General features: G+C 63.9%; 1 protein-coding gene across 3 annotated transcripts; it reads left to right on the top strand.

Moving 5' to 3' along the window:
• The first annotated feature begins 3,860 nt into the window (after positions 1 to 3,860).
• Positions 3,861 to 22,622, top strand: WDR5 (WD repeat domain 5). Of its 3 annotated transcripts, XM_080820145.1 has the most exons (16): positions 3,861 to 3,985; positions 4,715 to 4,804; positions 5,063 to 5,174; positions 6,846 to 7,047; positions 7,677 to 7,785; positions 8,133 to 8,206; positions 8,591 to 8,680; positions 8,873 to 8,962; positions 9,159 to 9,242; positions 12,596 to 12,651; positions 15,890 to 15,936; positions 18,185 to 18,260; positions 19,017 to 19,050; positions 19,335 to 19,409; positions 19,872 to 19,959; positions 21,020 to 22,622. In XM_080820145.1, the coding sequence occupies exons 4-16, from the start codon at positions 6,967 to 6,969 to the stop codon at positions 21,118 to 21,120; spliced, it is 1,005 nt and encodes a 334-aa protein (XP_080676271.1). In that variant the 5' UTR covers positions 3,861 to 3,985; positions 4,715 to 4,804; positions 5,063 to 5,174; positions 6,846 to 6,966; the 3' UTR covers positions 21,121 to 22,622. The 3 variants fall into 3 exon arrangements, with proteins under 3 accessions (XP_080676271.1, XP_080676269.1, XP_080676270.1); XM_080820143.1 differs by lacking the exon at positions 5,063 to 5,174; XM_080820144.1 differs by lacking the exons at positions 3,861 to 3,985; positions 4,715 to 4,804; positions 5,063 to 5,174 and having other exon boundaries at positions 6,388 to 7,047.
• The last annotated feature ends 2,197 nt before the right edge of the window (positions 22,623 to 24,819 follow it).

Raw genomic sequence — 24,819 nt, 5'->3', positions numbered from 1 at the left:
CACTGGTGCCTAATACCGCCCCCCAACCCCACCCCCACGCACAGCTCTGAAAACAGCCCGCCTTTCAGATCCCTGATTTCCGCGGGGCCTGTCTCGGGGACTGACTCCTCCCCGCTCCGGTGCTGGTCGGGACCCCTCTCTAACCGGGGGGCTTAGCCCAGGCCGAGGTGGGGAGGGGATTTGCAGGCCGGAACGGGTGGAGCCCCGCATTGGAAGTCTGAGCCGCATTCCGGGGATTCCTGCTCGGCGACCCGCCCAGCCTGGCCTAGGGGCCAGACCGGTCCTCCACACCCACCACCACCTGGAGGGGGCTCCCGGGAGCCCTCCGGGCCCGGAGCAGCGCGGAAGCTGAGGGCAGACGGATGGGGCTGTGGGGACTTGGAAGCAACGGTCGACGAGACTGAAATCCAACAGGAAGTGAAAGCGAACACGCCAGGATTCGTTCCTTCTGACGGTGTTTCCTGCGTACCTGCTGTGTGCCCCTCCCAGCAGGCCCTGCTGCCCTCGAGGGTTGTCCCCGCTCCCCCGAGCCCAGAGTGAGGGTGGGAGACACTGACGAGGGCCCAGGGCCACGGTGCCGGTAGAGACAGGAAGGGACAGACTACTGGGGCAGCCCTGGGCTGAGCCTGGTGTCCTTGAGGAAGGGGATGGTGCCAGTGACTGTCCCTGGGACTGGGGGCCTGCCGGGAATGGGGGTTTTCATTTCTAAAATGGGAGGACCAGGCCAACTGGGCTCTCTATCCCCCTTGGGAGAGACACCAGGAGGGGAGATGATGCAGGGTCATGAGGCCGAGGGGCTTTGTAGCTGGTGGGAGGGACGAGGAAGTGAGTGAAGGTATGGGACATGGGGGAGGCGCTCCCAGGGCAGAGGCTGAAGGAGGGAATTTGACATTAGGACCCAGTCTGACCTGCTCCCTCTGTACCTGGGAAAGAGACTGGGGAGGGAAAGGATGATAGCACAGCCGGGACGAGAAACGGTTTTCTGGCTACTGGGGTTGGGAGCGGCCATTCTGACTCAGGGTAGCCGAAGACCGACTGGCTGCAGGGGATGCTGCGCAGAACATGTGTCCTGATGGGCCACGGGCAGGGGCAGGGGCAGGGAGAGCAGAGCCCAAGGAGGGGAGATGGGGACCCAAGTCTCCCAAACCGGCTGCCCTGGGATAGTTATCGGGGAAGAGGAATGAACACGACCCCCACTGACCTGGGCTGGTGGGAGCCTTGGGGTCTCTGGGTAGTGTCAGCAGCATGCTGGAATGGTGACCCAGCAGCAGAGGTGGGCCGTCTAGTGTGGAAGCTGGTGAAGGGCTCCTGGAAGCACGGGGTCCTGGGCATCTCCTTGTCCCTCAACTTCCAGAACCCTCCCTCATCAATTGCCATCAGAATCCAAAGCTCAGGACTAGTGCTCCCCTGCCGCCCATACCAGGGAGCACAAAGCGTTCCTGCTGCCTCCCCGCGGAGCCCTCCTGGGTTTGGCAGACTCAGTTCCCTAGCTGGGAAAAGGAGTAAAGACAGCCCCTTCACAGCCTTGTTGTGACGGTGCGACAGATAACACGTGAACACATGTAACACGCTGAGCAGGGAATGGAGCCCCCAGTGCGCCCCCTCCTCCTCCTCTCAGTGCCACCTGCCATGAGCGCTGTGGTGTGCCTGGTGGAGGGACCTGGGCGGGTGGGGAAGGTGCCCAGACAGCTCTGAACTCTGCTTGATGAGACAGCCTTGAGAAACATTGTCTTTATAAAAACTGCTCATGGAAACAGGTTCATTTACCAATTAGCTCCCGTTGGCCAAAGCACAGTTAACGTTCTGGAAAAAACAATCTCCAAAACGTTCTCCCCCTCTCTGTAGTTTTCATCCTCTCTTTCATTTCTACCTGCGATTTTTCTGAGCCGACCACATCTTGGAAGGGATATAAAAGGATTTAAGACTTCCCCAATGAAGCAAATCACCTGCTTTTGCTAAATTGCTTTATCTGCTGTGTTCTCGGGTTGTGGTGTTTTAGGTATGGCTGCCCGGATGGGTTGCAACAACACTTAACGGGGCTTCCTCATTTTCACAGAAAGGCTCTGTCTCCTGGGGAGAGAGGAGGGAGACCTGTTTACTCGGGAACCGGGTCTGAGTTCTGAGTTCTGGGTACGGAGCCTTATCCAGCTCTGCCTGGAGGGTTGGAGGTATTTTTGATTTGGGGCTGGGATCTGGGGTGCACAGATTGGGGGTGTTGCTAGGCTAGAGCCGGGAGTCTGGTAAACTCCACCAGCCCAAGCTGGATTTGGACTTGAGAGCAATGGGGAGCTGGCCCTGAGTCTTCGATCCGGTCGGGGGAGATGACAGATCCCGGCCCTGGGGGTTTTATTCTGACTGAGCTTCCGGAAGGTTTGGAAAAGGCCCCTTGGGAGGCAAAACCTGGGTCCAGGATGGAGAGAAATGGGATGGCTGAGCCAGCCAGAGCTGATGGAGGGGTGGCCAGGAGGAGGGAGGTGTCCTTCACCCGGCGTTCACTGCCCTAACAGAGGTGGCCCAGAGTGGCGAGGCTCCGAGGCACGGAGATCCACACAGAGCTGGGCCAGGGCCAGAGACTGGGCCCCGGCATCCTCCTTGGGCTCCTCTCAGCTCCCATGTCCGAGTCCAGGACAACCACGCGCCCTGCTCCCGGGACATTTCCCCGTCGGTCGAGGTCGTCCTTCCGTGCGCAGGGCTCCTGGGGCGCCTTCGGAGTCTCCGTCTTCCCCTGGGAAATGGGACCGCGGGACCGCAGCTCCGCCGCTCGGGTCGCGGCCCGCGGAGTGGGCGGACCAAGACCACAGCGGGGAGCCGGTGTGGGCGCAGGACCCCAGCTTCCCCGTTCGGCCGAGCCCTCCCCTCTGGGCCTTCCCTTCCACATCTGGACTGGCCGGGACCCACGGGGACACACGTCAGAGCGCCGCACTCGGTGACCGCAGAGCGGCCTGTCCCAGACCAGGCCCTGGGGGGGGACAGCCGGCCCTGCGGGGGGCGGGGGGGGACAGCCGACTCCGCGGGGGGCGGGGGGGGGACAGCCGACTCCGCGGGGGGCGGGGGGGACAGCCGGCCTGCGGGGGGCGGGGGGGACAGCCGGCTCCGCGGGGGCCGGGGGGGGGACAGCCGGCCTGCGGGGGGCGGGGGGGACAGCCGGCTCCGCGGGGGCCGGGGGGGGGACAGCCGGCTCCGCGGGGGCCGGGGGGGGGACAGCCGGCTCCGCGGGGGGCGGGGGGGGACAGCCGGCCTGCGGGGGGCGGGGGGGGACAGCCGGCTCCGCGGGGGCGGGGGGGGACAGCCGGCCTGCGGGGGGCGGGGGGGGACAGCCGGCCTGCGGGGGGCGGGGGGGGACAGCCGGCCTGCGGGGGGCCGCACAAGCCTGCGGGTCAGGGTCCCCGCTTCCGGGAGGGGAGCGCCCTGGGTCCCTGCCGGCCGAGGTGCCAGACCTGTGTGGGGGGACGAGCCCGCGCGGGCTGCCGCCGGCAGCTGCGTGCGCCCCGGGGAAGGGGAGCGGCGGCCCCGGAGCGAGGGTCCCACAAGGAGCGCCAGGGACCTGCCGTCCCTCGACTCCCAGGGGCGAGCCCTGCTGCTTCGTGCGGCGCCGCTGCAGGCCGAGCTCGGGAGGTGAGCTTTCGAGGGGCGCCCTGGCACGTTCCTGGAGGTGTCATACTTCCGTTTTTAGAAAGTGCACGAGAGGCACCGACGCCCGCCGACGCAGAGGTTACTGCTTTGCAGAGGAAAGCGCGCTCCGCAAGCCGTCCCTTTAAGGCGTTGGGCCCGCCCAAGGCATTCTGCCCCTCGCCGCTCCCCGTAGTGCCCCTCCGAGAGGCTGGCTTTGTGCGCTCGCCCCGCCCCGCCGCCGCCCCGCCTCTCGCGCACGCGCACGCGCACTGCCGGCGCCCCCCCGCGCCGCCTCGTCCAGCTCGGCCCGGCTCCCGCCCAGGCGGCGGCGACGCGACGCCTCGAGCGCCCGCCCCGCCGCCGCGGCCGGCAGGTAAGCGGGGCCGCCAGCCCGGGGACTGCACCCGTGGTGCGGGCGGGGGCCGACGCCGGCTGCCCCCCCCCCCCGGGCCGGCCCGTCGCCGCACGTGTTCCGGCGGGCCAGGCCCAGGTCTCGGCCCAGCCCCGCCAGGGCCCTCCCGGTGCAGGCGCCCCGCGCCCTCACCGCCTGCCTTCCGGGTGCCCGCTCTGCGCCCCTCGTCCGCACCCGGCCGCGGCCCCGTCCCCGCACTCGAGTCCCGGGCCCCCTCCTCAAACATCCCCCCACGACCGTCCTGCGGGTCCCGGGGACAGCCCCCCCCCCAGCGCCCACCCGTGCGGCCACTCCCCAGCTGCCCCTCCCCCAGCGGCCAGGTGACAAGCCCTCAGCCCGGGGACTGTGACTTCCTTCAGCAGCCCGCGCGCATCTCCCCCTTGCTCTCCGCGGCTGCTCCGAAGAAAGACCCCAGGCCCCCCGACGGGTGCTGGCCTGGCGCGCCGACCCGTCGGCTCTCCTCTCCTGCAGAAACGCCCCCTTCCCCGACCTACTGCCCGCCCTCAGCCCAGCCCGCCGGGCCCCGTGTCCGAGAAGCGGGCTCCCCAGGTGCGGTGCGCCCTCACGCAGCGAGAGCCCCGGCTCCTGCCCTAGCGCCCGCACCACCTCCAGTCTGGTGTGCCAGAGCCATTTTGGGTGATGGCAGAGTCGCTCCCTGCCAGCCTTCTCATTCCGGTTTCCGCCTCTCAGGTCCGTTCACCAGGCCCTTCAGACACCCTGGCAGGTGCTGCGCCAGACGCTGCCTCTGAGGTTGGCCCGCCCCCCCCAGAAGGCAGATAGGTAAGGTCGGATAGAAGCTGGTGGCAGAACAGGTGGGGAGGGCGGCATTCCCCCCACTCTTGGTCTGGCCACCTGCGTGTCAGGTGACCTCACCCGGGGGCCCAGTCTCTGGCGGCAGGCCAGGAAGCGGTGCCCGTGAGCAGTCAGGCTGGGGAGGCTGGGCCGTGGGTGGTCAGGCTCACCTGGGTGAAAGACCCGTGAGTGTAGACCGGGGGCCAGGGGGCATGTGGTCTGGAGGCCGCACACGTGTTCCCTCAGCACAGCTGCCCTCCCCGCCGTGGACTCCCTGCGGAGCTGGTGACCTGCCCGGCTGCTTCCTGAGAGTGTTGATGGAGGATGCGAGGCTTTTCCCCCTCTTAAGTGGAAACTGGTGGGGGGGGGCGTTGCGTGGAGAAATTGTCTTCTTTGCGGTCCCCCTGATTTTTTGCATGTTAATGTTTTGCTAGCCCCAGGGACTGGCAGATTGGGTTTGAGCTGGGAGGGAGGGGTCCGACCCCTTCTCTGGGAGATTGTCTGATGTGTTCCCTGGTCCTCACCTGAGGGCAGGGAGTCTCAGCCCACCTCCTGGTGGATCTCAGTTTTTATGTTAAAAGGAGCAGGTCTGCCCTGTTTACCCGGAGGAGGAAGCCTCTCCTGTTCCCACGGCCGCACACCTCCCTCAGCTCCTGCGATACCTTCTTCAGATGCTGGGTTTCGTGAAATCCTTCCCGGCTGTCGTCTTTAGCTCTCCCCACCCCGCTTGTCCATCCCACCTAGGGGAAGGCAGCACTTGGGTTAACTGGCATGGCCAGGTTGCACTAGATTTAATCGCCAAGCAGCTAGCACTTACTGGGCACCAGCTTTGTGCCAGCAGGTCTGTCCCTGGGTGCGATTATGCGACCTGCCCCTCGCCCTCTCTAGTACCAGGGGGCTTTGGGTGCAGCACCATCCACCCCGGGGTAGGAGTCCTTGCTACAGGTAGCCAGCTGGGGCCACATCTGTTGTGCTCTGCACGGCTGGGTTGTGTATCGTTTCTCTCCCCTCCTCTTGGATAAAGACTTCGAGACATGTTCTTTTTTGATGGCTTCCATTTTGCCTTGATGTGACAGGGAGTCGTGCAAGCTTTCAGTGTGGAGCGCCAAGCTAGAATTTACACTGTAAACTCATTAGCTTAACGGTGGTGCGCGCTGCCGGGAGTCGGATGGGAACTGGATGGCTGGTGGTGTCTGCGAGGATGCCACGTGGCTCCCCCGTTTCAGAGCCGCCAGGTGTGCTTCTAGGAGACGCATCCAGGTTCTGGAATCCTGGGCTCCCGCGAGCGGGTCGCACGCTGCACAGCTCGGGCAGCTCCCATTGTCACGCCTAAACCTAACCGAGCTGCGGTCTCCCCTCCTGCGGCGCGAGCTTGCTGCCGCCCTCCGATCCGTGTGCTTCGGGCCTCCGCCGCGGGCACGCTGGCCCTGGTTCTCGCTTCCCGGCCGTGTCTTGCGTGTCTTGCGTCGGCTCGCCGGGGACAGGGCGCCTTTTGAGCTGCTGGGGTTCTGGAGGCAGCCTTGTGTCTGCACCTGGCGGCAGGGGAGGCCCCCGGGGGGCCCGGACCACCGGGGGGTCTGCTCTTGTCTGTTTTCAAACATGGCGGTTAAGCGCCGTGGCATCACTTGTGAGGGTTGGACGAGTTCCCAAGTTTCTACACCCGGAAGCTCAGTCTCCTGCAGTTTGGGTTGGTTTGGCCTTTTTTTTTTTTTTTTTAACATTTCAAGGGCTCTTTGAAGAAAATTGTGTTTTGTTTGCCTAGACCGTGCTGCATTCCTCCTGACAAGGATAACAGTAGGGAGCACCGTTGAAGGTGGGGCCTGGGATTCCGTTGACAAAAGGGGCCAAAAGGGGCCCGGGCCTGCTGTCTCAGCCTGTGCAGAGGGTTGGGGCGAGTTCGGCCGCAGATGGAGTGGGCGCCTCGTTTGCAGCGGCGTGTCTGCTGCAGGGCCCGGCAAGGTGGGCAGAGGTTTTTCATCCTTTCTTCTGGGAAGTAACTTGTAAAATCTGGTTTGTTTATTGGCCTCAGCCCCCCACTATAGGTTACGATTAGCAGACAGCTCTTTGCACTCGGGGATCTTCGTGTGGAGCTGTGAACTCCTCTTCCCGCGCCTCCCCGCCCGTCCCCCTGCCCGGTGGGCTTTAGAGCCATGGCAACGGAGGAGAAGAAGCCAGAGACGGAGGCTGCCAGAGCACAGCCCACCCCTTCCTCCTCGGCCACGCAGAGCAAGGCACGTCCCTGAGGGCTGTGGGGGAACCGCGGGGGTGCCCAGGCCGCACACTCCCCGGAGAGGCTTCTCAGACTGCCTTTTTAGTCATCGACCGCACGCCTAACCCGTGCCCTGTTCACCGTGCCGAGGCCCAGGCCTGTCCCCTGCGGAGGGGGCTTTATCTCCAACATAGGTCCCTGGTCCTGATTGTAAGATCCTCTGCGGGACCCTGAGAGCCTCCCGTGAAGCCCCCTCCCTGGCCCCACAGGTCTCGTGCCCAGGCAGGTTTGCCGACCCCCTTGGTGGACACCAGGCGGCACACGCGGGCCTCTGAGAGAGGCTGTGACCTTCAGGCTGTGCTTGCCGCCTGTGGTGCCGCAGACGGGGCTCCTGGTCGTGCTGGGGGTGGTGAGGCCTTGAGGGGCCTCCATGCTGAGCCCCTGGTGGAGCAGGGGCACCGAGGAGGGGGCTGCAGGAGGAGCAGGGCTGTGGAGAGGGAATAGCCCCGATGTGAACCCGTCCGGCTTGAAAGGTGACTTCAGAGAGCATAGCAGGCACCTGCAGTATGGATTTGGGGCCCAGGAGGTGGGTCTGAGCCGGAAGCCAGCACCGTGGTCACTGCTCGATGACTGCCACTGTCTCTTCGACAGCCGACCCCTGTGAAACCCAACTATGCTCTCAAGTTCACCCTGGCTGGCCACACGAAAGCCGTGTCCTCCGTGAAATTCAGCCCGAATGGGGAGTGGCTGGCAAGTTCATGTACGTATCACCAGGGGGTGAGCTCCTGTCCGAGGCTGTCTGAGCTGCCCTTGGAAGCAGGGGACAGAGGGAGGACTTGCTTCCTAACACTGCCACGGGGGCATTGCAGCCAGCCGTGTGCCCCTCGCCTTAACTGGGGCCCTTTGCCGCTCTGAACTGACGGGCCTGGGGGCGAGGGGGCGGGGTGGACGGCCTGCGCCCGAGTGCTGGCGGTCCCCTGTGCACGGAGCCTGTTCCCGGGGGGTTCCTGAGGGATTCGCACTGTTCCCAGGGCTCTTATGAGAAGCCCCGATTTTGCACTCGGGATGACTGAAGCACCCGAGTTCCTTTGTCTTCCTTTCTTTCAGCTGCTGATAAACTCATTAAAATTTGGGGGGCGTATGATGGAAAATTTGAGAAAACCATATCTGGTCACAAGCTGGTAGGTGTGAGCCCTGCATGCTGAGGCTGACCGCGGGCCGCTGTGGGTCCCCCGGTCCGGGGGGGTGGGGCTCATCCCCAGGGCTCATCAGGCGGAGCTTTAACCTCCCCATCCCCGCCCCAAACCCTGAGTTATTTGATAGTTTTTTGCTCCTTGTTTTTTAAGCAAATGCTTTTGACCATCCCAGACAAGTTTCTGCCAGACTGCGAGAGAGCACACTTCTCCTTTGGGAACCGTGTAGTGTCCGTCTGTGTGGTCCGGGGTAGCTTGAGGGTCTGGATGGTGGAGCGATATGCTTCCTTGTCTTCGGACAGATGATTTGCCCTTCGCTGGTTCGCCGTATCTGTCCCGTCAAGGTGGTAGTTCTGTGTTTTTGCTCCCCAGGGTATATCGGATGTGGCCTGGTCGTCAGATTCCAACCTCCTTGTTTCCGCCTCAGACGATAAAACCCTAAAGATCTGGGACGTGAGCTCGGTAAGCCTCTCTGGGTGCCGCTCCTGGCCAAGCCCGTGCATGGACAAGGGGCACGGCATGGGAGTCCGAGGGCAGTCTAGGGACCAGCTGTCACGGGCGGCCCCGCTTGGGGGGAGATGTGCCTTCGGCCCACTGTGGGCTCGGTGTTGAAATAACCACTGGGAGTAACAGTCTGACAATACTTGGTTTTAGGGCAAGTGTCTGAAAACCCTGAAGGGCCACAGTAACTATGTCTTTTGCTGTAACTTCAACCCCCAGTCCAACCTCATCGTCTCGGGCTCCGTAAGTGCGATGCCTCGGGGTGTGGGGGGTGGTGCTTGGGAGCCGGGGGCCTGGGAGTTGAGCCTTGAATCTTCTCTGCTGTGCTGGGGAGCGAAGGGGGCAGTGGTGGCAGGTCTTGGGTTCCAGAGGACCAGGCATCTCCCCCCACCCCCGCCACCACCAGTGGAAGGGCCTTAACCTCTTCCTTTGTCTCCAGTTTGATGAAAGTGTGAGGATATGGGACGTGAAAACAGGGAAGTGCCTCAAGACTTTGCCTGCGCACTCGGACCCAGTCTCAGCGGTAAGTCCCACCGAGCTCTGCACTCCGTGCGCGGGACCGGGTGATGGCCGGGGAGGAGGCACGGGGGACCCTGAGAGAGGCCTCCCTGTCCTGGACCCCTGAAAGCACAGCTGGGCGAGGGGCCCGTTGTGTCCCTGAGCCGAGTCCTATGGCCCAGGTAGGACGGCCAGGCTTGGAAGAGGGCCAGGCATTGGGCAGTGTGGCCCCAGAGACGTGAGTCTGGAGTGGAGCGGGCTTTGATCCTGGGGTGGTGGTGGAGGAGGTCGGGATGACCTAGCTGAGGTGGAGAGCCCGGGGAGGGTGGAGCCCCACAAGTGCGCTGTATGTGCTCTGCGTCTTGCCTCGGGCACGCGCCAGCAGTGGGCGCGACGAACGTGCGGGGTTAGAGTACCTGTTGGATGGCAAACCTCACCACTTGAAAGTGGCCAGGAGACTCTTCTCTCAGCAGAGAGCCTAGACTTATTTCTTAGCCAAGTTTGCCTTTTTTTGGAAAGGGGAAGGAATCATGTAAACAGTGTGCTTATTTTTACCAAGCAGATGGTCCTTTTCACTTTCTGAAATCGTGTAGGTGCGTGATTTTAAGCATTTTCAGCCTTGGAAGGGCTTTTTTGCCCAGCCGAGACCATTTGCAGAGCCCGGATGTGGCGAGGACACGTACTGCACGCTGGTTGCAGCGGCCTCGAGGGGCCCTCGCCGCCCAGAGTCCCCGCCAGCACTTACGGCTCCGAGGAAGGCGGTGCGCTGTGGGGACGGGCCTGGTCTGCCCGGTGCTCGGCCCTCCGCTGGGGACTCCCAGTCCAGGGAGAGCACGGCAGCGGCGTGGGCTGGCCCCGGGAAGCGAGCCGGCGGAAGGCCGGGAGGCGCAGGCCTGCGAGTTGGGGGGTGGGGGTGGGGCGCTGCGGGTGGGAGTCTCAGCCTGAGCAGTGGCAGGGTTTGTTAAGTGTTTGTCTCCTAAGGAAGTGAAATGTTCTTTTAAGAAAAGGCAAACAGATGAAGCGAGGAGAGAGTCAGACTCCTGCACATGCACCGCTCAGCCCACTGCTAGTAGTCCCTCTCCCCTCCGAGGAGCCCTGGTTTTTATGTGTCTTCCCCTGTCTGTCCTCTGAGTGGCGGGGGCGCCCCACAGCTGCTGTGCGTCCCCGTGGGACGGTTTCTCGGGCACCTGTGTGTCTGTCCCCGGGCTCCTGAGGCACACCTGGCTTTCCAGCAGATCGGTCTGGGAGCTGGAAGGCTCACGGCACGAATTCTGCTGGCTGCCCCGTCCCCGCCCCTCCTCCTGCCCGGGTCTGGCCCCGTCCGCTCTTGTCTGGACTCCTGTCCACTTGTCTCATCCTGTGGCCCTCGCTGCAGCCGCGTGGCCTGGGGCTTTTCCTTGTACTCACCCTGTTTCCTGCTTCACTGCTTTCGCGGGAGCTCCCGTCTGCCCGGCGTTCCCCCCGCAGAGAGCTCTTGAGTGACTGTCATCCGAGTACAGACTTGGCAGCCCCGTTAGGGTCTGACTTCTTGCCTCTGTCGTGTCTTTGTAGCGCTTCCAGTTTGAGTGTGGGGACGGCCCTGTTGCCGTTTGTACCTGAATGTCGGTGGGAGGGAAAGCCAAGCCGCGTGCATTGGTGGGAGGCCCTGATGCGTTTGGGAACAAGGCAGAGCACGAGGCCGCCGTGGAAGCTTCTGCGGACCCGTGTCCCCTCGTTAAGTGTCGGGTGCAGTGGGCCGTGATAGAGGGATTTGCAAATCCGAAGAAAGGGACGAACGTGGTCGGAGAGATGGCAGCGAGTTAGACGGTTACCTCGAGGGGCTGACAAGTGGGTAGTCATGGGTAGGTAGCTGGCCTGTGAGCCTGTCCTGCCAAGACCACCAGTACGGAGGGACGGACAGCAAAAGAGCCTCTCGACTGTGTCCTGAATTGCACGTGGGGCCCAGCGGTCTGGCCCGGAGGCCGCCAGCCGCGGTGGCACAGCCTGTGAAGTGTCGGGAGCCCAGACGGAGATGTGCTGGGTGCGTGAGGTGCACTGTGGGCGCTCAGTGCCTTTGACGGATCCGTGCGACGGAAGGGAGTCAGGAGTGGCTTGTGGGTGACTTCAACACCGGCCACATGGTGGGTGGCACCATAGAGACTTTGGGTTAAATAAACCCACCCATTACCTTTGTGCTGTAGCTGCTAGAGAATCGTTCTTGTGGCGGACGGCGCCCCGGGAGTCTAGACCCCGGCTTCTCTGTCTCCCGGCCCGTGTCGCTTGTGTCCGCCGGGAGTGCGGCAGTGGTGCGACTCTGGGGCCCGTCGCTCAGTGCAGCTTGCGCTCAGGTGCTCCTGGGCATGTGGCTTGGCCCCTGGGGACGTCCAGCAGTGTCTGGAGACAGCTTGGCCATCATGGCCACGTGCTGCTGGCATCTTGTGAGTCAGGTGGGGTTTGGCCACACGGGCAGCCCTGAGGCTGGAGAGACAGGGCCAGCTGGGCAGTGGCGCTGGGGTGGACCAGCAGGCAGCCACGGCCCCACCCCCGCCCCCTGTGCCACTCGGTCTCACGTGGAAAATGTGCCGCGGGTGGCAGGGAGCGAGGTGGTTTCTGCAAGGTGCTGGTTGTTACAGAAAGGCCTGTCCTGGATAACGTGTGCCCAGGACTCAGAGTAAAAATGGTAGAAGTTGGCGAAGGACTCATCTGGCATCACGGCTCCTTCACTCCCACCGGGATTCCCTGGGAAAGCAGGGAAGAAACGCAAAGACGGTTTAGTTGTGAGACTGGGGCTTGTCGGCTGCGGAGGTGTGTGTGGCGATGGGGGCCGAGGGGGCCGGGCATTGAGGTGACCGAAGGTGCGGGCAACGGGGGCCGGTCGCGCCCGGGGGTGTTCTTCCGGTGGTCACCCAACAAGTGAGTTGTTCTCGCCTGGTTTTTCTTTATTTAATGTGAGGTCAGGCGAGATGGTTTCGGCCAGGTCGCCCTGGTCAGACACCTCCGTGCCACCAGCCATGGCACGCCCGCCCGCACGGGCTCTGCAGGCCCGGCCTCTTCTCCCTGGGGTGTGGTCCCTTGGGCGCGTTTGTTTCGTTTCAAAGAGCACGTTTTGTAGTACGTGATTCTGCTTCTCGAGACGTGTTTGGACTTGGTTTTCCTTCTCAATTCAGTCCTCCGTCGTGAAACAAAGGGCCTGTTGCTTGAGACACCCGGTAGAAGTCACTCCGTCAGTGTCGCTCGAGCGTCTGCCAGCATCGGCAGGAAGCCACAGGCCCGTCGCGTCCAGTGCTGGCGAGCCGGGACGTGTCTTTCGGGGGCGCCGTGCGTGGGAGGGCCACTCGGGACGCAGTCTGCGTTGGCCACCTGGAAATAAGTGTCTTCTTCCCTCCACTCCGTTCCTAGGTTCATTTTAACCGGGATGGATCCTTGATAGTGTCAAGTAGCTACGACGGGCTCTGGTAAGTAAGGAAGTTCATGTCACTTTCTCAGCGCGCGTTTGTTGAAGGGGGTGTTCTGGCCTCTGGGGACAGCCACGAAAACGGGGCAGGGGTCTGCTGTCGTGGGCTGCGGCCGGCGGACGGACGCGGGGCCGGAGGGGGGCAGCTGGCACAGGGAGGCCGGGGGCGCTCCGGCTCCAGAGTCTGCTCCTTGTGGGCGCGGGGGCGTGCGGGCTCAGTAGCAGCCTCGTGTCCCACGGAGGATGCGGCGTGGAGGTGCCACCACAGGGGGACGCGGTTCCCCGTGGAACGGTTCCCTGGGGAACGTCCAGTGTGGCCTGAGTGAATACTGGTACAGCTCAGGGCTCGTCAGCTGAGCGCTGAGGGCTCTGTCAGAGGCATGAGAGAAAGTGTCGAAGTCAATGTCAGTCGAAGTCGGCAGACACCGGGCCGGGGCCACGTGAGGAGACAGGGCCTGCCGGGGGCCACCTCCTGCCCGTCCCATGCGCTCACTGGGAGGAGGCCGGCGGCTGCACGATGCCCCGAGAAGGGCTTCCCGGTGACAAGGGAGAGCGAAAGCGCGCCTAGGAATTTGTCTATATTTAGCAAACAGGAAACGAGAAAGAGGAAATGGGGTAACAGAAAGCATCCAGTAAAAACGCCGTGGAAGGGGGGGCAGCGCACTGCGCCGGGCGTCACGGGGGCAGCTGGACGCCCTCGCCGCAGGCCATCACGTTGCCTGAGAAACCTGCTGCCCCTTGTTCTCAAGAAGCAGAGCAGAGGGATGGCAAAAGTTTGAAACCGACGGGGGGCGAAGGCGTCGGTAGGCAGAGCGCACAGTTGGGTGCGTGTCACTGGGGCCTCCAAACGGAGCGTCCCCCTAGGGGAGACGCAGAGCGAGCCTCGCACAGCTGGTGGGAGAGGCCTGTGCGCACCAGCCGCCCGGGGCGCACGCAGGGCCTGGGGCCGCGAGGACCACGAGGCAACAGTCGTCGCTCCTGGACGTCGACGGGAGCGCGTCCGGGGCCCGGCGGACCCGAGCGACCCCACGGCCGTGTGTTGGCTGCGTTTGCAGCCTGTGCTGTGTCCCGTGAGCCTGGAACGCTCTGGGGGTTGTCCGTGGACGGGCTCCGCAGACTTTCTAGAGAAGAGGGAGAAGCGAGAGACACGTGAGAAAGCTGTGTCCTTACTGAGGCCAGCCCGGTCTTTAAGCTTTAGAAGCTCCGGTAAGGAAACAGGGAGGATGAGCAGGGTGGAGGCAGTGGGGAGGAAAAGTGGGGAGCAGGGCACGTCTGGGGAGCTCCCGTTCGCTGAGTCAGCCAAGGAAGGTCTGCTCGTGGTCGGGCCTGTGAACTCCCGCTGGAGCTGGGCCGGATCCCGGACGTCTGACGCTGGGAAGCTGTTCCGATGACCACAGAACAAGGAGGGGCCCTGACCGACGCATCCGGTAGGGCTGGCGTGACCCTCCGCCCCAAGCTCTGCAGCGAGTCCAGAAAGAGATCCAGGCTTGGCTCGGGAATATTGGTGTCGGGATTCCTGAGGAGCCGTTCGCAGGCTGAGCCCAGCAGCGACCTGGGGCTTTCTCGAACAGTGAAAGGGTCATCATAGTGTGATTGACGTCTGGAAGTCTGTAATCTGGTGAATGGTGTCAGCAGGCAAATCTCTGTGATGTGTCACCGGCAGAGTCCAGACAGGCACTTGTGAGGACCTGGCAGCCACCCCTGATGGAGATTCGAGTGGAGGACGCTGGTGGGGCAGACTGGTCACCTCGCCGTAATGCGTTGAACCCGTGTCCAGTTAAATCAGGAGCACACCAGGCCCCTCTGGTTGACGGGGTAGAGCTTTCTCTCTTCCAGAGGGTCTGTGTTTCGAGTTAGGAGCCGTGGATGTGACGGTTGACCAGCACTGACTTCAGCCTTCCAGCAACCCTGTCCCCGGCCTCGCTGTCCCCACTTGGCAGGAGGGGAGCAGAGGCAGGCTGAACACTCGCTGGTTGTCCTCCCAGCGCGGGTGGGTGGGTGGCAGGCAGCCAGGATCTGTGCCACACGCGGGCTCTGGCGCCCCAGCTCCGAACCGCTGGGCCCTGCTGGTTACAAAACGAGACTGAGTGGGGCGGTGAAGGTGTGGAGACAGACAGCCTTCCTTGGTCCTGGGCATTAGCGGTGAGCAGGTGCGCAGGGCAGTGGCAGGGAGGTGAGGGAACTCAGGATATGTCTAACGGGGAAGAGGACAACCACGTGGAGAAAGTGACAAAGTGTGACTGAAGGACAGGAAGCAGCGAGCTGGGGGATGGGGACCGCCTGTGTACACGTTCCCTGGTGGGGACCCGTCCCCCTGCCTGGCAGACGGGGCAGTTCCACAGAGGGGCCCCCCCCACAGCCTTTCTGCAGTGAGAGGGTGTGGACTGCGGGCCTGGAGGGCACGTCGTGGAGCTGGTGCCGGGAGGGCGAGGAGGACTGGAGGTCGGGGGGTTGCTGTTGCCTGGGCGGCAAATCCGAGGCTTGGTCACTAGCACCCAGCCTGACGTGTGCCTGCTGCAGGACACAACAGTGCCCGGTGCTGGGGTCCGTCCCAGAAGAGGGGCGTGGTGGGGCAGGCAGAGCGGAGCCAGACGCAGGGGCAGACTCGCCAACCCCGCACCCACCCCCAGGCCCCCGGCGGTCAGGGAGTCAGCAGCACGGAAGCGTCCCCCGTGGCCAGTGATGCAGGATCCCGGACCAGGACGTCCCCTGGCAGGGGTAGGAAGGTGGGAGAGAACGTTAGGAAGGTGCAGGGTCACCCTGTGAGCCGGTGTCCCCGCTGCTGGGCTTCTGGCGCGGACGGCCAGCCGCTAACACGCGCATCTGCTGCTGAAGCCGTGTCCGCGAGGGCGGAGGTCACAGACACGCCGGAACCGGCACGTCTGTCCTGGGCAGCGGCTCTTTGAATACGTGTTCTTGCTTCTGAACAAGAGGGACGTCCAGAAAATCTGTACGGTACTGTGGTCCTGTGGAAACAAGGTTCCAAACTGGAATGTTTGTGCCAGAAAACAGGCGGGGCTCCCAGCGCTTTCCTCCCTGTGTTCCCTTCCCTTCACGGTGGCCAGGCCTCCTGTGGGGGGCGTGAGGGCCGTTGGTGAAGGAGCGGTGACGCGGAGCAGTTGGGAACGCTGAGACGGGACTCACCGGATTTCGTCTCCACGTCCGTGTTCCATGGGAGCGCGTGTGCCTTGAGCAGCTCCTGTCTTGCTGTGTAAAAACTTGCTGTTTTTGCTTTGCAGTCGGATCTGGGACACCGCCTCAGGCCAGTGCTTGAAAACGCTGATCGGTGAGTGCCCCTGGCGTGGGCTCTCTGGCAGGGTGTCCCTCCCAGCAGTGGTCACTGTCCCCCTCCTCTGTCACGTACACTTTCTGGGAAGCCCTATGTCTTCGTCCTGGATCTGCTCCCTCCTGTAACGAGTGGTTCCAGCTCCTGGTAGCTCCTTCCTGCTGACCTCTGGCACCATCCTGTACCCTCCCCAGGCGGGGCCCCGTGCTGTCTGCAGTCAGCCCTTACTCAGGACTGCCTGGCCGTGTCCTCAGAGCCCCGTGAGCCCCTCAGGCTCTCTGCCTGCACTTGGCAGACCCTTGGTGGGGACTCTCCTTGCATCATTCCTTGAGCACATATGATGGAGCCCCAGCCCTGAAGTGCACCCCGTCTGCTGGGGTGTCACAGACACTGGGGTCTCTGCAGATGGATGGGGGTCGGTCGTGGAAAAACAGGTGTTTGTGTGGCCAGAGGGTGGGTGCTAAGCCAGTGGAGGGCCCCGAGCCCCTGAAAGCAATAGGGAGGCAGCCCTGGGCTTTGAGAACCCGCCTGGAGGGTCCCCGCAGTTTCAGGTCAAGTGTGAAATAGGGTAGGTGGTAGAGCTCCGGGTGGTGGGCTGGGGCAGGGGCTGGCCTACGCCCTGTCCAGGAGGTGGCGCCTCTGAGGCTCCGCAGCCTTCCCCTGGGCCTCGGGGTCACATGTGGCTTTGTGCATTGGTTGGGGCCACCTGGGGCCGCCAGGCAAAGCACCCCAGCTTGGGCAACTTACCCAGGATTTATCCCCGCATCCTGGACACTGGCTTCCGAGATCCAGGCGTGGGCAGGCCTGGTTTCTCCTGCGGCCTCTCCTCGACTTTCCCGCCGTCTCTTCCCGTGGTCGTCTCGTGTGCGCGCACCCCTGGCGTCCAGTTTTTTTCTCTTGTACAGACGCTGCTCATACTGGAGCAGCGTCCCTGTAGCAGCTGCATTTTAACCGAGTCAGCCCCTTGCAAGGCCCTGTGTCCATAGGAGCTGAGCTACTGGTGTTAGGGCTCCGACATGACAAGTCGGGGAGGGTCGCTGTTCAGCCCAATGGTGGCCTTTGTGCGGTTTTTGCTTTATGAGTCCACCCTTCTGATGAGGTGACCTCACGCCGAGTCCATGGCCTCTGTCCCCAGAGGCCATGCACAGCCCCCGTTGGAACTGCCTGCTGCTTGCTGTGTGTCGAGTGCTGTGGATGTTAACACACATCCTCGCGGCCCCCCAGCCCGCAGCCGGGCAGGAAGCGGAGGCCTCGTTAGGTAACTCCAGGCTGGCAGCCAGCAGGTACCAACGCCAGGCCTCGACCCCTGCAGCGTCCATGGGAGGGAGGGGCAGTGCGAAGCCGTGTCCCCAGCCCATTTGTAAAGTCAGGTCCAGGGGGTTAGAACTTTCCGGACCCTGTGACACTTTGGTCCTGGAGCTTGGGTCGGAAACACCAGCACTACCTCCCCTGTCTAAGTTGGGGGCCTGCCTTCGTGGTGTGGCCCCTGTGCCCCAAGGAAGGCCCTCTGGCCTCACGCCTTCTCATGTGCCTTTGCAGTGTCTGGGACGTGTCAGAGGGAGCAGCGGCCCCCGGCGTGCGGTGGCCAGGTCCCTCGAGGTGGTAATGCGGCCTGCCGCTCCCCTGCTCCGGCACCAGGGTGCACGGCCCCGGTTCTGTCCTTCTCACCTGGGGGGAAACGCGCTCCTCCCGATGTGAGGGTCACAGGGCTGCCACGCGGCTGCAGGTGCTGGCCTCGCCCTGGGCAGCCTCTGGCGGTGTGGTGTCGTGCCGGCAGGGTGGTTTCTAGACGGACTTTGCAGACCTTTTGCCTTAATCAGGCAGCAGAGAACACCTGAGCTGCTTCACTCGAGTCCTTTTTTCCTCAGTGGTGATACTTTCTCAGTCCAGTGGGGCGTTTGCAGACTGTTTCACGTGAGGAAATTGACCCCATGTTGGCGGAAGGCCAGGCACCCCGAGTTTGACTGGCCACAGGCCCTTTGTTCCTAAAGCCCTCGTGGCAGAGGGGGTGGTCGGGCCCCCGTCAGGGACCCGAGAAACATCGAGGAGAACCGGCCGTGCCAGGGATGGGCGAAGGGAGGTGTGTTGGGCTCCTTGGGGACCCATTCTAGGTGGCGGTGTGGGCACCGGTGGCAGCGTCCCCACTCGGATGGCTCCGTGTGGTGATGGGGGGCTGTTCTCTCCTCTCCTCCCCTGGGCACAGGCCCGGCGCTCCTCCCATCAGCCTGTCTCTGTGTTTCCCACACAGATGACGACAACCCACCTGTGTCCTTTGTGAAGTTCTCTCCAAATGGCAAGTACATCCTGGCTGCAACCTTGGACAAGTAAGTGCCACCACCTCCCATGGGGTGGGGAGGGGACATTCTCCTCCTACCAGTGTCAGTACTTGTAAACGTGAGAGAGGTTTAAGTCCTGTGTGTGCGTGGGTCACGCTTCCGGAATGCAGGTGCCATGCTGGGGGCTGGGTCTCCAGGCTGAAGAAGGATCTGGGTGGCCACCGTGTGGCCAGGGTAGCTCCTCCTGCAGGCCCCCTGTCTGCACGAGTCGGGGCAGGGGCGGCCTTGGAGCAGCTCCGGCTCTGGCCGTGAGCAGCTGCGTTTCACCCCAGCAAACTCTGGTGCTGGTTTTTCCCCCTCTGGGCAGGCCTTGAGCCTTTGGCTGCCCTGTGTGCACTTCGGGGGGGTCTCTGGGGACCCGCACCTGGCCCCAAAGCTTGCCAAAGGGCCACGTGGCTGGCACGGGAAGAGCAAATTCCCGCCTGGGGAGAAGGCGGGTGGTTTGTTGCCATGAAATCCGGTCTGGACGTTTCCGGAAGCTTCCCCCCTCGCTCTCGTAGCGGGAGTGAGCCACGGACTGATTCCTGGAGCACCCAGCAGCCTCTTTGTAGCAGCAGAGCCGTGTGCGGTTCGTACGCTGTGCTCTCGGACGCGTCAGAGGACGTGCCCACTGCTGGGCCCCCGCGCTTGCCAGGGGTGGGGCTCGGCCCGTCTTTGCTCCACACGGGGGCCGGGGGCGGGTGCACAGTGGCGGCAGGGACTCTCGGGAAGGCGGGTGACTCACCCCCTCTCTCTGCCTTCCAGCACGCTGAAGCTCTGGGACTACAGCAAAGGGAAGGTGAGTGCTGGGGGCAGAGCCGAGCCAGGGTCCGAAGCAAGAGGGGCTCCCAGAGCCGCCTCCATTGGGTTGGCATGGGACGTGTCTGTCAGACTGGGGAGTCCGCAGCTCGCTAGGCTGCCGGGGAAAACTTCCGCCCCGTGGTGAGGTGCTGAGGGTGTGTAGGGACCTCTCAGGGCCAAGGTTAGTCGGCTGTGAAATGCCTGCTCTCCAGATGCCCAGAATTGTCCACAGTGCAGGGAAATCGGGACTCAGTGGACATACCGACACCCTTGCCTTTGCAGTGCCTGAAGACGTACACCGGCCACAAGAATGAGAAATACTGCATTTTTGCCAATTTCTCAGTCACTGGAGGGAAGGTAGGTTTTCTGGTGGCTAAGGAGCTTCTCGCCCTGCCAGCTGTCCCTCCTGAGAGGTGACCCCATCACAGGTTGGCTTGTGTGCCTGGGGCGTTCCTCTGTGCCCACAGCACATGGTACCCGTGACTGGGATGGTCATCTTCTCCCTGGTGGAGGCCGAGGGTGCAGTGTTGTCTCTGCGAGGCTCTGCTGCCCAGCCCGGCGCCCTATTCACGCGCTCGCCCAGCTGGGACGTGACTTGAGTGGGTGGTGGCGTTCGGCAGAACCGGACGTGACCTTGAGAGAGTGGCGATTCGAGGAAACGATTTCAGTCCCAGCGGGCTTTGATGGCCGAGCGCGGCCTTGCGGGCAGTGCGGGGAGGGTGAGCGTCAGGGTGGGTGTGGACAGGCGTGGGCGTGTGGGGCCTGTTGCTCACAAGCCAGCTCTGACTGGGCTTTCCTTGTCCGTCTTCCTGTTCCTAGTGGATCGTGTCTGGTTCCGAGGACAACCTGGTGTACATCTGGAACCTGCAGACCAAGGAGATCGTACAGAAATTACAGGGCCACACAGGTGAGCGTGGGGACCCGGGCCGGCCGCACACCCACATTTACACAGCCAGGGTGCGTTGTCATGCCATCTGCTTCTCCTCTTCTTCCTCGGTCTTCTGGTGGCCCAGGGGACGCCCCCCGTTTCGGAGCGGCTGGCAGGTGGCTTTGTCCCTATCTGGCTAGGGCTGGGTCCGGCTTTAATTTCTCTTCGTGGGCATCTCCCTGGCCTCAAAGTCCATGTAGGCTCCGTGTGCGGACATGGCCCGTGTGTGTCCCCCGTTGAGACCGGCGTGGGTCCGAGGACGTCCACTGTGGGCTAGAGGCTCTGTTGCTCTCAGGGTTCTGACCCACCTCTCTGGGGGCCTTGTGCCTCCGCACTGAGGGCCACCTGTGCTGGCCCCTCTGCCCCTGGAGACTGCCCCTACCCTGCCTACTCTTGGGGAGGCCGATCGTCGGGTCCTTTGAGTGCGCTGCTCCCATCCCTTACAGCCACCTCCACCCCCTGGGGACACGGCCTCGACCTGCAGGTCAGCTGCCACGTTGCATGGTCTGCCCACGTAAATAGTTCCTCGGGAGCAGGCCCGGGCCTCGGTTGCTGCCAGCCCACCCACCGCTTTGTAGCTGCTTGGGAAGTGGGAAAATTCTGGAGGTGGGGGCTTCCTGGTGGAGGCAGAGCCTGCCCTGGGGAGTGTGCCTGGGCCCAGCAGCAGTGGGGGGTGGCGGGATTGTGGGCTCTGGTCCCCGTGTGTGTGGGCACGTTGTCTACACAGCGAGACCCGTGCCGCTCTCTAACCGCCGGGGCCTGCCGCGCTGGGTGCTGGGCTGGGCTCCGGAAGCCGGCCCTGCTCGTGTTGCCGCTGCCCCTGGTGTTCTCGGAGGTTGCCGTGTCGTGCCGCCTGCCACCTTCCCGGCGCCGGGGCCGCCGCTGTGCGCCTGCTCCGGCTCCCCGGTGTGGGCGCACGGTGCTGGCCAGGAGCGTGGGTGGTCGTGGCGGGGGCCCTGGGGGCCGTGGGAGCGCGACCCTGGGGCGGCAGAGCAGGTCCTGCAGCAGGGGCCGACGTGGGCTGCGGTCTCTGTGGCAGACGTGGTGATCTCGACGGCGTGCCACCCGACGGAGAACATCATCGCCTCGGCCGCGCTGGAGAACGACAAGACCATCAAGCTGTGGAAAAGCGACTGCTAGAGGCCGGCGCGCTGCGGGCGGGCGGGACGGTGCCCGCGGCCGAGCGCGGCGTCTGGGCCTGGGGGTCGGGAAGGGCCCGGATTCGGCCGCCTCTGAGGACGGTGTGGCGGGGGGGGGGGGGTGTCTCCCACCAGAAAGTTCTAGAAGTCGCTGGTGGCATTTCCTGCCAATCCCTCTCTCACTGTCTGGGGAAGGTTCTAGTCCGTATTGTGTTCAAACAAGAGTCAACAAGAATTTTTAATTTTTTATTACAGAAGAGTGAAGTTCACTTTATCATGAGTTGTGTTTTTTTCCAGTAAACGTTCTGTACCTTCTTCGGTATCTAACCCCCCAGTGCAAGCGCTGTGAGCCCCATGGCCGGCCCCCTTGTCTGTTGATAGACGCCCCACGACGCGGTCCGCGGTCACCGGTTCCTGCTGTAGTCGTGCCCAGTGTGTTTCAGTCTTTCTGGAAAACGCAGAACACTATAAGGTTATTTCTGTGTAAAAACCCTTTGTGTGTGGGAGTTCGTGGTCCCTGTGCCGACAGCCTGGCGTCGCGCTCGTAGCTCCCCGCGTCCCCCTGCTGGCAGCCTTGGTAACAAGGGGGCGTGTCGCCGCCAACGTGCCGGCCTTCTCCCTCCGAGCCCCGGTGCCCTTGGACCGTTTTGGAAAAGTCTCCGAGGTGGCAGGAAGTTGAGGATGCCTGGACTCGGCTCTCCCTGTAGGTCAGTAGTGCATCAGGGGGCTGGGGACACCCTGGGGACATGCAGCTGGAGAGGAGCTAGCCACCCGGCCATGTCCTGCCCAGCGCTGCTGCGGCCCTGTGGGCTGCGGGAGGCCCCGGTTCGGCCCCATTGCCCGTCTGGGGACCTGCAGGCTTGCTGGGGGCCTTGAGGCCAGCAGTTGGGTGCTGCCCGGTCCGGCATGTGTCGTGGGAACCTGCAGTGGCCTGGCTGCCGGTGACGGTGGAGGGAGAGTGGGAGTGGTGCTGGGATCACCAGGCCTGCGGCCCAGTCCGTGTCCTAGCCCCCCTCTTCTGCCAGCACCTGGTGGCTGAGGCTCAGGCCCTGCCTGTGTGGGTCTGCAGATGGGGCTGCGCCCGCCCTGCCTTTCCTGAGCCCTGCGTCCTGGGAAGGGGTCTGGGGGCTGCCCTCAGCGGGCTTCCGGGACCTGCTCTAGTAGCCGCTGTCCCCGGGCGGTGCTGAGCGTGCTGAGCATTCCAGTAGAAGGCGTGCGGGACCCAGCTTCCTTCTGTTTTGCCGGCCTCTCCCGGAGGCGGACCACAGGTGGGCTGCCGTGTGGCAGTGACAGACGGTCAGCGCTGGGGGCTGGGGGGCTGCTTTGCCACGTGTTTCGTAGGAAGCCTGAAGGGGTTAGGCCCGCCCCTAGGAGCAGAGCGCGTAGACGCCGAGCGCTGTGCCGTTGGATATAGTTTATTTTTTCTACGTTTGAATTCTCTGTTGTAGATTTGTGTACAAATACATTCTCTCTTTTAAAAATAAAAATTTTCGTGTCTTGTAACTTTGTCCAATAAGACTTTCTCACCTTTCTGAATGTTGAATGTGCAGCTGTTTCCGAGGTCGGGGGAGGGCAGCTCACCCGACTCCGAAAGCTCGGGGTTACTACAAGTACCTTTTCTTACTATGAAAGTCACTACTTGTGCTAGTTGTTGACAGTGTAACACGCACAGGCAAGGATCACAAAGCCCCGGGTTCGCGCGGCCGCTGGCATTTTGGGGGATTGTCTTCAGTGTGATCATCAAAAAGAAAAAACTCCACTGTGCACTGTTTTAAGCTTGTGTACACACAGTCTTGCTGTCTTTGTCGGTCACTTAAAAAAATTGTTTTTAAAAAGATTTGCCTAGAGAAAGAGCAAGCGTGCACACAGGCAGAGGGAGAGAATCCCAAGCAGGCACCCCACTGAGCACAGATGTGGGGGCTCAGTCCCCCAACCCCGAGATCGCGGCCTGAGCCAAAACCGACCAATGAACCACCCAGGTGCCCCTTAAAGCTGAAGTAAACTCTACTCCCAACCCTGAGGCTGAGTCGCACTGGGGCGCCCGGTGGGGGGGGGGGGCTCAGCTCACCATGCCAGGTTCCGGGGATCCAGACATGGCGTCCTGCTCTGGGGGGGGGTCGGCTCCCGCTGGCTCTGCCCCTCCCCTGCTCGCGCTCGCTCTCTAATAAATACAATTTTTAAAAGAAAGTCGCTGGCTCTGCTGACAGCCCGCCGGGCGCCGCGCCCCTTCACCTGGCGCGCTGTCCTGGTTTGTTGGTAGAAGTTGCCAACACTTCATCGAAGTTTCCCCAGAGCTTTGGCGCCAGCCCCTTTCACGCCTCCATTCTTCAGTCGCGCATCTGATGCCCGGAGGCCCCAGTTCTCCCAGGGTGTCCGCGTCTGTGTCCGCTTGCACGTGCATGTGCACACGCGCGCGCGCACGCTGCACCCGCGATCACAGGCACGCGCGTGTGCGTGTTTGCGCGTGCATGCACGCCCCGTGCTCCGCGCCCGGCCGGGGTCCACGGGGGCCCCAGCAAGGCCCGACCCGCGTCGCTTGGCTGAGCTCTAGAATCCGCGGGCGCCCTCGCCGGCTCGTCCCGAGGCTCGCGGCTGGAAGCACCGTGTCCCGCCGGCTCCCAGGTCGGGGCTGCGGACCACTGCGACCCCGGGTCCCCTTAAGCGGGAACTGGGGGCTGCAGGACGGCCGCTCCCGGCTTTTCACAGCGGATGTGCGGCGGGTGGTGCCCCTGCCCGTCCGGCCGCGGCCTGTGGACCAGGGGGACGCTACGGCGCCTGACACGCCCCGGGGACCCTTAAGCCCTGCACCGGGGAGGGCCGGCGGGGAGAAGGCCCCGCGCGGCTGCCCCGGGAAGGTCACTGTGTCCCTTGCGCCGTGAGCCTGCGGCCCCGCGGGTCCTGCTCCGAGCGGACGGCCCGGCCCGGCCCGGCCCGTGCGTGAGGGCCTCGCGGGGCTCGGGCCGGGCCCGCGTGCTGCGCCGCCGAGGACGGGGCCCGCAGGGGGAGGGCAGGCGCGGCCCCCGGGGAAGGGCCGCCGGCGCCGGACCCTGCCGGGGCGCAGGCGGGGCAGAGCGGGCAGCCCGGGGCCCCGCACCCCGCCGACTCCCAGACGCACCGCAAAGGTGGTAGCTCCCGCCCCGAGGACAGCGGCCGCCCGTGCTCGGCTGACCGGCCAGCGCGGGGGCCGTCGGCCGGGGCTCCCTGCGCGGCGCCGGGGACCCCCTCGTGCTCCCAGCCCGCGGCGCGCCCAGCAGGGCCTCGGGGAGCCTCGGCGGGGGGAGACCGGCCGGCGCTCGGCGGCGGGGGCGGGGGGCGGGGGCGCCGCGTCGGCAGGGGGAGGGGCGCGGGCGGCCGCCGGGGAGCGCGGGGCGCGGCGGCCCCGGCCCACCCCCTGTCCTCCCTGCCGGCCCCGGCCCCACCCCCTGTCCTCCCTGCCGGCCCCGGCCCACCCCCTGTCCTCCCTGCCGGCCCCCGCCCACCCCCTGTCCTCCCTGCCGGCCCCGCCCCCAGCCCAGGGGCCCCAAAACGTTGGTTAGATGCCACGAAGTAGGTGGCAATGCCTTAACCGTATGCGTGTTGTCAGGCCCGAGGGCCTCTTCCATCCTTGTCAAGGGGAGTGCTAACCTTCTCTCCTTTCATACAACACGCTCCCAGCCGCGGCGCGCCCGCCATTTATAGTGCGGGCCGCGCGCCGCCTTTC

The sequence above is a fragment of the Martes martes genome (genome assembly GCF_963455335.1).
Source record: "Martes martes genome assembly, chromosome: 12".
Lineage (NCBI taxonomy): Eukaryota > Metazoa > Chordata > Mammalia > Carnivora > Mustelidae > Martes > Martes martes.
This window is presented reverse-complemented; position numbering and strand designations above follow the sequence as displayed.

Coding starts and splice junctions, on each gene's coding strand:
- WDR5 (XM_080820143.1), top strand. CDS start 6,967: ATGGCAACGGAGGAGAAGAAGCCAGAGACGGAGGCTGCCAGAGCACAG. Junction 9,243..12,595: donor ACTCGGACCCAGTCTCAGCG/GTAAGTCCCACC, acceptor CTCCGTTCCTAG/GTTCATTTTAACCGGGATGG. Junction 19,960..21,019: donor GAAATTACAGGGCCACACAG/GTGAGCGTGGGG, acceptor TCTCTGTGGCAG/ACGTGGTGATCTCGACGGCG.